The sequence below is a fragment of the Triplophysa dalaica genome, chromosome 13 (genome assembly GCF_015846415.1).
Source record: "Triplophysa dalaica isolate WHDGS20190420 chromosome 13, ASM1584641v1, whole genome shotgun sequence".
Taxonomy (NCBI): domain Eukaryota; kingdom Metazoa; phylum Chordata; class Actinopteri; order Cypriniformes; family Nemacheilidae; genus Triplophysa; species Triplophysa dalaica.
The window spans coordinates 15,309,744-15,322,039 of record NC_079554.1 but is presented as its reverse complement, the minus strand read 5'-3'; the positions used below and the strand labels follow the sequence as shown (position 1 = coordinate 15,322,039).

The 12,296-nt window shown below is 36.8% G+C and overlaps 1 protein-coding gene across 1 annotated transcript; it reads right to left on the bottom strand.

The window, feature by feature from the left end:
* Window positions 1-255: 255 nt before the first annotated feature.
* cd164 (CD164 molecule, sialomucin) lies at window positions 256-11,095 on the bottom strand. Its single transcript, XM_056764790.1, has 6 exons — window positions 10,915-11,095; window positions 9,320-9,391; window positions 4,746-4,814; window positions 4,496-4,567; window positions 4,089-4,151; window positions 256-3,847 (listed from the first exon to the last, which is right to left on the bottom strand). The coding sequence occupies exons 1-6, from the start codon at window positions 10,988-10,990 to the stop codon at window positions 3,687-3,689; spliced, it is 513 nt and encodes a 170-aa protein (XP_056620768.1). The 5' UTR covers window positions 10,991-11,095; the 3' UTR covers window positions 256-3,686.
* Window positions 11,096-12,296: the final 1,201 nt, after the last annotated feature.

The window sequence follows — 12,296 nt, the reverse complement described above, 5'->3', positions numbered from 1 at the left end:
ACGTTCAAAATATCTTCATTTCTGTTCTGCATAAGAAAGGCAAAAATGTTAGAATTTACATGAGAATCTAAAGAATTAAATATATTCCCTTAAATATAATGACGACTAATTTGGGATGAAGTTTCCAATCATATTGGTAGCCTTATACGTTTGTTTTATGTAACATGGAGCGTTTGTTTGGATATTTGAATATTGTACGCATACTGCAGTTCACATTTATTAACAACTTTTCACAAAAAACACACTACAGCCACGTTGGTTTTACCATATTCAAACTTTAATTGATCACAACATTTTAAACCTATCTGCAAATGCAGGTCTGAAACAAGAAAAACACAAAAGACAAATTAAAGAATCTGACAACCAGAGAAGTAAAACCAACATAGAGCATAAAACAATTAAGGCAAACTCTTGCAGCAGACGCAAGAACAGTGTCTTATCATTAACATCAAGCATACATGGGGCGTGCGCTGTACATGTGAAGCTATTAAGAAAAAGCACAACAGGCCAAAAGTTACAAAAATGAAACCGAAAGAAATGCAACCTTCTTCAAATGTCGAAACAAAAGCAAAAATGATGGCACAAGCAAGATGCAATACTCAATGTTCCTCTCTATCCGCTGACAACTTCAATAAACCTAACAATCATTCCAGCAAGATCAAGCCCCTTTGAGTGTATGTCTTCACCATTCATCCTCATTCACAAATCTTAAATAATTAAGGCACTTTTTCTTCAAAAAGGTGCAGCAATGCAACACTTTGTGTGTTGGGAGGGACAACAAAAGTGGCATTTTTCATGGCTGTGTCTGTAAAAATCCATCGATAAATGCATGCAAACATGATGGCGCTAGAGATCAAATGCCACAGACTAGGTGTGAAACACTTATTGTGCAGTTTACATTCTCAACAAAACATAAGCAAACTTCATCGATCTCTTTGTAATTCAAAAACTTAAATGAAACAAGTAATGCTCTTTACAGCACTCGACATGCACAACTCAAATCCATTTGCAACTAAGTGGGCTCTTGTAAAATCCAATAATAGACAGCCAATACTGTGAGGAGCTGTGTAATTTTGTCTTAATTCTAGTGCGGTCAAATCGATTAATCGTGATTAATCGGTTCCAAAATAAATGTTTGTTTTTTATGTGTGTGTGTGGGGTGTTTCGTTGGTTTTTAATACATATATGCACATAGGACTGTGCATTTATATATACATAAATATACATGCCACACACATACATTTTGTAAACACAAACATTCATTTTGTAATCGATTAATCACGATTAATCGATTTGTCAGCACTGGTTAAGTCATAACAAAAAATACATTTCAAACACAGCAGTGTTTGTAATTTGGCATTGCTGAAGCAAAAAGGCAAACTTTTCCCTGACTATACTAAGACTATGATAATAAAATGAGGGGATGAAGTTGGTGATGCATTATAGCAGCTTTTTAGTTACTCGGCACAACATTAATGCACTGCGATACGACAATACACAAGCAATGAGAGAGAATCAATAAAGAGTTTAGACATTCATCTTTGAAGAAACGTGAAATAAACACAATGCTGGGAATGGCTTAACATTTCAGAGTTGGCATGTGAAGAACCAACACTGTATAAAAAAAGATTAATTTTCGCCATTAAAAGATTCGCAACCTAAAGAACGTTGAACGCTTTTCAAACCGACAAGGATGTTATTAGCAGCAAGCTTATTCTGATTATTAATATCCAAACGTTATAACACAGGAATGGAGGAAAAAAACAAATTAAAGTTTGAAGCCCTCGTCCACATCATGGATCAGTTCAGTAGCCAGACAAACGAAATTTACGAACCGAGTACCAAATAAGTCCAAAACCACTGTTTCACATAAGGCAGGTATCAGGCAAGGCCAAAGTTCACTTTTGAATGTGAACAGAAGCCCCCCGACCACAAGAATCACATCCCAAACCAAGGAATCCAAGCTAAGCATAACACAATCTGTTTGTTGATCCGAGACACATCTGTTCTAAGATTCCATCCATAACTTTGTGGATGATTGTAGCAACAGTTGGTTCACAGACGGAATAGGCAAAACAAATCTTGAAGACGTTTTTACCTTGCTCGGTCACAGTTTTAGAAATGTACTTCTTAAATGGCATTCAGCACAAGGGCTCATCAACATAAACCTACATAAATCTTAAGACATTTTAGTGCCTTACATATTAATATTGATTTATATGGTCAGTTTCTGGTCAAATATAGGAGTTCAGTATATAAATATTGATCAGTTTGAAAAACGTGAGCATCGGGAGTGCTAGAATCTAACCAGCATTTGTGTGCAAGCGAAACAATTCGAGAACGAAAGCCTTTGGAAAGCATTAATCCATAAACAGCAAACAAATTATTTATCTTTTTATTATCTACTCTGTATAGCAATCAGTCCAGCTGGCAGACACTATATCTATTTCATCAACACAAGCAATCCGACACACAAACACGGTCTAGTCCAGCAGGTTAAAGCAGAGCCTGGCACAAATACAACCTCAACAACCGCTCGCCACAAACACATTCACACTTTTAAGGCTTGAAGAGGAAGAGGGACTAAACCTATCACTCCTCAACCTCAACTAAAGTAATCCACCGCCTGCATCTAAAGGCACTTCAACTGTCTTATCATTTTAAAGAGGATCCACGATCCCCAGCCCTCAAAGTGCCCCTCTTTGCAGAAGAATCAACTAATGCTAAACCAAGAGCTATTACTTGATCTCAATTTTGGCTTAAATCCTCATAAACTCCTAAACATACATCTTAAAATTGTCTGTATCTTCTAAATCCACACGGTAAGCAAGGAACTGCAGTTTTGCCAAGATTATTCTCCATGACCAAAAAAATGCCAGTTTGTAATGGGTTTTAAAAGCTGACGGTTGTCCTTCGTGCAGTTTTGGCCACTAGAGACTAAAATAAGCAGTGTTATGTGACTTAATACACGTGTGTGCTCTCTTGGCTGGTATGAATGAAGATACGATTAAAAAAAATACAAAAACACCAAAAGTCTGAAGGGTTTTGGAAAGGAAAAACCTAACTAGTCCTAATCGATCCAAGCATTGTTTTGACATTTTATATGGGAGTATAGGCACAGAGAAGGGGATTGACGCATGTTAAATGTTTCTTGTGATTTCATTCGGACACTGGACACCATAGAAAGAAACATTATTCACAGCAACCTCAAAAAACAACTGAAAACACGGTTCTAGTGAAGAGAACAGGCCCTCGTGATATATCCTACAACTTAACACTGGAAATGGACAGTTACAGCAATACGATGGAATTCGGTGGCTCACAGTGCCTCGAAACCAAATCGCCAAAAATATTGGCAAGACAAAGCACTGTTTTGATCACGGACTAAAAAAAGAGCTGATAGAGATGATTTGTGGCTTTGAAGTGGCAGGACGTATTTCACACGAGGGCGTCAGTCTGTATGTTGTGTGTATGTGTGTTAATGTACGTGTTAATGAATTTACAGAGCCATTGTGAGAGCTTGAATTTAAAGCTAAAATCACACGAGATATTTCGAATAGATGGCTAAACAGAGGAGATCACAAAGGTGTTGAAGGAATATCTGTGCACTGTCTCTGTTTCGTTCTCGTAAGGGCAGGAGTGTGGGATTTGAGGTGCTGCGTGGTGCCTCCAGGTGGCAGCGTGCGTTACAGGGTGTGGTAGTTACGATCTTTGGACTTGCAGAACTTGTAAAGGAAAAAGATGACAGCTTGAAGGCCAAGAACTAAGACGATTCCTCCGATGAAGCTGGCGGCGTCGAAAGTGGACTTCTTGTGTGGAGAAGTAGTAGGTGCCACGGTCGTGGTATCTGTGGAACATAATCAAATGTCTGGAATTCAAAATCTAAATACGAAAATGATGAAATTCTTGATTTTTATGATGCTGACAACTGTATTTCTAGTATATTACGCAAATGCTACATACGCATTTTGATTAGTTGTTACCTTTCACCCCACTTCGTAACTAGTCCGACAAGTCGATTTACTTTGTTAAAACTGCTGAGTGACAAATCACTCTAAAAGAGGTGTGGACATCCGAGCTGTACTTACTCGAGACTGTGCCATTTTGAGTCGGTGCCACTGTTGGTGATTTAGTGGTGATCACTGTGGTGGCTAAACAGAAAGAAAGTGCGAGATTAATTTTTTGGCCTCAATAATAAACAGTCAAATGCAGACGCATTACGTTTTACAGCCTCTTCTGTGTTATATACTCAAGCGTTTTCCTATTGCCTACAGAAAACAAACCGTGTTGGGTAAACTGACCTAAACAAAGGTGTAAACAGGATTTAAACATTTTGTGATTGCATAAAGTACATGTGAATAATATTGCATTTGTCGTATTAACAAGCAAAATGTTTCAGAAAGTTGAAGTGTGCAGGAGTTAGGTAGGTAGGTGTGTGTCTTTGTATAGTTTTGAGGTGTTTATAAAGGTAATGAGGTGAGAGCAAGTCTTTTACTGTTAGAAGGCCGAACGGTGCTGTTTGTGGTGTTGGCAGGGGTGGTCACTGGTGGGCTCACTGTTGATGTCCCTGAGAAAATAGAGTTTAATAGACAATACATTAATAGTTAATGTGCTAGTCGTTTAGGTGCCTTCAGTTTCATAATCTGTAGAAATGCATCTATTGTTTATTCTATTAAATCTAGGTATTTTACATCTTTCGACTAAATCTACTAAAATAAAAAGCTCAAGATGACGACAGGACCTACCAGTGCAGTTGAAATTGATACAGCCGAGCGTTTCATTTTCAATGGAAGCATTACGACACAGTTGTGCATCTGTATAAACAAGATAAATAAGACATTTTCAAACATATATTTCATAACATTAATAGGGTATATGGCACTAACATGTGTTTTTCTGTATCATTGGTCTGTTTACATGTATTAGACACAGTAAAATTGCAAAAATAAATAAATTTGGAAACAAAAGATGCATTCTATCTACAAGCCAATGTTCACCCAGACCTGCCTGAAAAGATTTACAAGATTATTGGTGTAGGTTGAATGATTCCATCAACTCTACTCATCTTTAGAAAAAGAGCAAAATGGAACAGAAAAGAGAAAAAATATTTGCAATCCAGTTAAAAAAACAAGGACAAACTGGCAAAATGAAGTGCGATAAGGAGGAAACGTAATAAACGAGAATCAGCTGGTTTTCATTTAGAGAATCTCACTGTGTTGAACATAGCATTGACAGCCGAAATACCTACTGATAAAAAAAAAACACATTGTTTCGTAATTCACTTTACGGACTGTGTAATCCTTATGCGTCACTCACTCATTGCTATGATAGTCATGGGTGTGCAGCTATAGACAGATTCCAGTAAGATATTCAGCAGTTAAAATTCATATACTATCGTCATAGAGTCGATTTATGATGTGAAGGTACAAAAATTAAAAACATACAAAATGTAAACCTCCCTAAGCTATCCCTACTGTAATCAGCAGGAAACAGTTCTCATATACTTACAAATCCAATACTTGTTTGTAAAGTACTTTCCTACATTTTGGCGTAATTAATATTAGGTATAAAATACACCATTATATTTTAGTATTTTTATATTTCATAATATGAATGAAATATATGTTTAATTGGAATAGTTAAATACTTATGGTCTGATATCAAATTCACTGGAATTGCTAGTCTTTGAAGGAACAATTCACCAACGTAAAAATCTCTTATCTTCTATTTAGACTTTTGTTGTTCAATACCTGTATATGCCTTTCTATTCTGTGGAGCACAAAAGAAGATATTTTGAGAAATGGTCTTGTGTCCATACAATGGAAGTCAATGGGAGCCAATGCTGTTTGGTAATCAACATACTTCAAATTATTTTCTTTTGTGTTCTGCAGAAAAAAAATGTCATTTAGGTTTGAAATGACACAAGAAAGATGGATCTATGGACTATCTGACAAACCTGTCTAACTTGTGCTGTGAAACCCAAAAATGGGTCCTGTGACTCCCGTCCCACAGGTTGAAAACCGCTGCTAAAGTTAAACCAACTAAGGTTGTTTATGAAAGTACATTGAGTTTTATGTGCGCTCAAATCGAAACACATATAGAGAGAGAAATGTCGCAAGCTTTTGTGAAAGTTAAGGCTCTTATGTAGAAATTCCAAACTGTGACATTACACCGAGACAAATGTGCTTTCTGAGTAGGTGCTTGACTGGCAAAAAGCATCCACGCATTCCACTACAAGTGCCCTCAGCAGTTTATACAAACATACGGTAAAACACATTCAGGAGCCACGTTTTGAGAAATAATTGACTGGAAATGTATAAACATTCATTACATTAAAAGGACTACACCAGCACACTAAAGCATTCAGCTGAATACATATAATGTCAACTGGATCAGATCCACATTCTGTTTTAAAGGGACACTTCACCCAAAAATGACAATTCTGTCATCATTTACTCTCCTTCGAGTTGTTCAGAACCTGTATACATTTCTTTGTTCTGATGAACAAAGAAAGATATTTGGAAGAATGCTTGTTGTCAAAATATTCTTAAATAAATTCTTCAAATGTCTTCTTTTTTGTTCAACAGAACAAAGAAAATGATAAAGTAATTTTCCTACTATGGGAGTCAATGTGCGGCAAAATTTGTCTGGTTATAACCATTCTACCATATCTGTCTCTGCGTTAATCAGAACAAAGATATTTATACACATGTGGAACAACTCGGAGATAAGTAAATGACGACAGAATTTTCATTTTTGGGTGAAGTATCATTTAAACATACTGCAATATGTTTGCAAGATTTATTCTTAAAGTGATATAGTTCACCTAAACATAAAAAAGATGTCGTACCCAATGTTTTGAACAATGTTGTTAACGAACAGTGATGGCACCTATTGTATTTTGTGTACATACAATAGAAATGAATTGGTGCCGGCGCTCAGTTACCAACTTTCTTTAAAATATCTAAGAAAGAAAGTCATGTTTGAAAGGACAAGAGGGTGAATAAACAATGACAGAATTTTTGGGTGAACTATCACCTTAAAGGGCCGCTCAAGCAAATCTTATTGTTAGGCCGTTTTATCAAGTTGAGATTGAAAACGGATTATTATTATCATTAATAAAACACATTCAATAAAAAGTTGTAATATTTCTTCTCTAAAAATTCCTGATCAACTGTTCTTGCAACGACCAGACATCTTAAGTCAATATTTCAAATGATTGTATTTACAAGTGGCATTTCTACATGTAGACTTAACCTTTTACATTTGGACCTGTTTCCATCAGGCTCCTGGAAACCGTGACTCACCCTTAAAACAAAACCCTGTCCTGTGATCAGAATATTTGTAAAAACCCCAAACATTTCTACCTCTCTAACTGTGTATATTATGTGCACTACAGCAAGAGAGACCCAGTTATTTCCAGTGTGTTGTGTTTCTCTGAATCAGTGTAAAACGATCGCGTCATCTCTAGGGAGCCAATAGCACAATGCTAACACCATTGGCTTTGTTGTGGGGGGGAGGAGGTGCGGTTACATACAGTACGCTACACCTGCTGGATCCCGTCAGACCACTTCTCCCCACCGATGAGAACAGGCCACTCTCAGAGACACAATACACACCCGGTGGGTGTGGAGAGAGACAGCTGACTTTTAATTTTAACCCGAGAACAAAACCAGCGAAAGTGATTTTTAAGGGAAGTGGTTTAGAACAGTACTACTGAGTGTAACGGCCCAATCTGTAATGAAGTGTAAATCTGTTTATCTTTTAAACAAACAAAGACAGCATGAATACAAAAACAAATACCTCATATAAGAATAAACACAAGCGACTGACTGACTATCTAATGTAACCACCGCTTCAAAAATAAGAGGGCAAAGTTGACCACCCGTCCCATGTATAGCAAAATTTCTGGTCACAGTCACAATGTTACACAAACCTCTTCCACTATAAGAGAACAACCGTACATCTGTAAAAATCTATAAATAGATGATAAAGAATTTATATTGAGAAAATGCCGAGCTCAAGGTCATCTATGCATTCAAAGTCCAAATGTTATTCTTGAAAGCTTTTTATTATTATTATAACCCAGTTGGGAAAATTCCCTCCTGTTACATATGCACTCATTCACCACTGGTTCCTTCTGTTTGTTTATTCATTTCGGTCTCATTTGAATTTTCCACGTCTCTCCTCTATGATACCACCTTTCTCTCTTATGTCTTGTTCCTGAAGAGCCCGAGCGCCATAGCAACAGCGTGTGTGCGTTTCATTAGTACGTTTACTCTCTCTGATTCATTTTACATCAACCATTAGCAAAGAGGCACAGAGAAGGGCTTCAGGGATGAAAGGCCAGCTACTTCAGGCGCACCAAACTAGCACAGAGTACCAAATGAACTAAATAAACTGCCAAATTGTGTACAGTGCGCGCACACACACACACATAGGTTTACGATGTCACATTAGTACCACTTTATGCACTTCCATCCTGCAAATGACTTGTTCTGACCACAGCTTTAAGGAATAGTTTACCCCAAAATAAACTTATCATTTAATCATCCACATTGCTGTTCCCAACCTGACTGACTTTAAAAACATAATCCTTAGTTACTTAAATTGTAAGGAAAAAGATGAACAAATACATTCTTCAAAATATCTTATATATATCTTAATATAAAAGGTCATACAGGTTTGATACTGTGAATAAGATTTTCATTTTTGGCTAAACTGTTACTTTAAGCTTTGACTATGTCAAGACTTGTATATTTTGCGAGTCACAACAGACTTCTTATTAATCTAAAAACCCTTGCAAAATGGGTGAAGGAAGTAAGCATGTGATTTATGAGGGCTGAATATCAAGCTTTGTTTCTGATTCAGTAGTGTTTTGCTTGTATTAGCTTAAGTCTGTATTTTTCCTTTAAGTGAAACAAACAGTTTATAAGTTTCAACACTACTGAATCAGAAACAATTCATGATATTCAGTCCTTATAAATCCCATGCCTACTTCGAGGCAATATTAATTTACCTAAACTTGCTTTTAGTGAAATGAGAGTGTGCGTTTTATATACTACATAAAACAAGTCACTATCTCTAGTTGGTCGGGTGAGGCATGTGTGTAATAGGACATGAACTCAAAAGGCTCGTGCCGTATTCACTTAAACGTCATTCCCTCCCACCCATGAGAAAAGCTTATCTAGAAACAAATGTTGACGTACATTATTTTTAAGCAGCCTCTTATTACAAAAAAAACATGTATCGTGGTCTGTATTATGCCATGTTAATGGTGTCATATGCGTATTGAATTAGACATGGAGAAGGAACTGACCTGTGCAATTCATCCACTGGCAGTCAGTCATATTCGAGCATGCTTCACAATTGAATAACTTCATACAACCATCTGCAAAAGAAACAATCAATTAAATGACAAATTTGCTCTTCATTCATTGATTTCTAAAGTAAAAATGGTTGGATTCAATCACAAATAAGTACAAGTGGGTATCATGAACGGATGATGAACAACAAGCTTTGACAGAACTTTAAAAGTAGGTTAAAGTAAAAATTCTGTCATCATCTACCCAACGTCGAGTTGTTTCAAACATGTATACATGTGTTCATTTTTTCTAATGAACAAAGAGAAAGATATTTGGAGGAATGCTTGTTATAACCAAACAGTTATTAGGAAAAATTACTTTATATTTTTTTGTTTTGTTGAAGAAAAAAGAAGATATTTCGAGGAATGTAGAACAGCAAACTTCATTCTGGGGCACTTTTTCTGACTATGGTAGTCTATGGATTCTAAAAACTGTTTGGTTACAAGCATTTGTCCAAACAATTTTCTCTGTGTTAAATCAATCAAAGACATTTATACAGATTTGGAACAAGTAGAGAGCCAGAAGACAGAATCTTCATATTTGGGTGAACTATCCCTTTAATGTTAATTCAACCAAAATACTATAGTTGTTAGTGCAAGATCGTTCATAGAACTATAAAAATACGCAATATACATAAAACATTGACATTACAATTTTAAGATCTCTAAATAGCGGTCAATGTATTGTACACACATGATTATCATTTCTACAAAGAGCTTGTCATATTCATGACAACATTCACATAAGGGTTCCAACCAGTTTCATGAATCGTTGACCTAGATTTTCCACCAGAGCATGTGTCAGCTTTCATCTCATGGCCTTTCCTTTTTTTTAAAGCACAAGATTTATAGAATATGCCCAGAATATCTCAACTCTTCCCTGTCTGTGACCCATCACATTGTTTTAAATAGTTTGGTTGGGAAATTGCGGATAGATGAGACTGGGAAGATAACCAAAACTTGTGACCAAGTGGACACGGTCTACTGTCTCTGGCCAGAAACCCACATCTAAAAACCTAGTGAGGTTAAGTCTTGAAACACGGGCCTAGTACAATGGGGCCTGCCTAACTATGTCTTTGTGCTTAACGTATGTACTGACAATAGTTTATTTTACAGCCGGGCATGAAATTCTGAGGATAAATATAGTCCTCATAACGCAGGCAACAAAAGGCAAATCTTTATTGCATTACATAACCGCAAGCTCGGCGATCAGCTACAGTGACACAAAGGATAAGAGATCAATCTTTCCAGTAAAAACCTATAAACATTAACAAAGCTGGATATAACGTATTGGCAGTTTAGGATCCGTGAAGGCAAACTAAGTCTTGGACAAAAACAAACCGGTCCACATGCGAGACGGAGCTATCCATAAAGTGCGTTTTACAACACATGTATTCTGTTCATTGGATCATCGCGGCTGTTAAAATCACGATCCAGGTGAACACGTATGGGGTGACATAACGTTACTGTTTTGAATCGCCGTTGAGCTAACAGGAACACGCTCTTTCACTGTTCAATTTCCAAGCCGATTTGATGAGAAATCCACTCACCTTCCGCCAAGTCTAGGCCGGACGTCGACCCCAAGAGGCCTAGTAAAAATGTCACGAAGAAAAGCCTCCAAAACATCTTGTCTGATGGATATTTTCTCAATCGTGGTACGGGCGAGTGGGTCGAGCTGTCTGCAGTTTGACTCGAGTTGTGGATGTGGCTGCGCTTCCTGCTTTCAAGGTCACGTGACTAGTTTTACGTCGCTGTCGTCCTCTAGCAGGCGCGCGGGGCCTCACAGACCCGCATTTGACATCAAAGTTTTGGACGTTTCCAGATTTGTTAATTCGTTTAGTTTAAATAACTTATAATACAAATATATCTCAGATAACACCATCATCGGAACTTTCTGTATATACGTGGAATAACCCATTTGTCGAGAAATTATAAAATGCGCTTATATTGACGATGAATACAGTAACACGTACCACGTGATAATAACGTAGAAGTTTTTTTTGGTACTCAGAAGTGATATGCAATAAATTTCACTCGAAAGTACGCTGTGACAGTTTAATAGTCTTAAACAGAAACACACAACGAAGAGATACGAACTAGGATCTATAATGTAGTTTTATCGTATATAAAATGACAGACAACGTCTGGTCGGTTAAGCTCCACCCTCTTAGGAATCGACTTTCATACACACTGCCATTCCACATTGTACAAGTTTTCTTTTTGTTGAGTTTTTTTTATTTCAAATCCTTTATTATGGTTTATTATCAACAACAAAAAGACAATAACAACATCCGTCCTCCACAATCTGTCGTGAATTGTGGACCATAAATTCCCTATATATATATATATATATTGCACAAGTTCTAAACAAACATTTCTACGCCTTTCTTCAGGTTTCATTTGCCCGTGCCACGTGTTTGCCTCGCACTTCCTCTACAAGTTGGCAGGTTTAAAATGAGATGGGCTAACGGGGAACGCCCTGCGTCCAAAAAGAATATGGTTTCTTGACCTTATTACGTAATAATTGTATCGAGCTTCTATTTCAAATAGTATAACATAAACAGATATAATACTACCCAACAAAATGCAGAATGAGTAACAGGATATAGCTCCATCTCCTGGATTTATTCTGCACCATATATATATATATATATATACGTGTATGAAATAAATGACATTATCAAAATTAGACTATGTTGCTATTATAGGAAAAATCTACTTAAACTAGTGCATGCAAGTTAGGGTTTATGGACTGAATAACATAGATGGAGTTTGTTTGCTAGTATTATTATAATCTTCATTTTAAACACGTTAACATAATACTGGCTATGCTGCCACCCAGTGGAGAAGTGTGGAACAAACTGGAAAGTTCCTGACCTTGGTGGAGCCGCTGTAAACACAAGCTCACAGCTCACAACACTTGTATCTTCAG

Coding starts and splice junctions, on each gene's coding strand:
- cd164 (XM_056764790.1), bottom strand. CDS start 10,990: ATGTTTTGGAGGCTTTTCTTCGTGACATTTTTACTAGGCCTCTTGGGG. Junction 9,392..10,914: donor CGGCCTAGACTTGGCGGAAG/GTGAGTGGATTT, acceptor TTTCTTTTGCAG/ATGGTTGTATGAAGTTATTC. Junction 4,815..9,319: donor CCAGTGGATGAATTGCACAG/GTCAGTTCCTTC, acceptor TTGTTTATACAG/ATGCACAACTGTGTCGTAAT.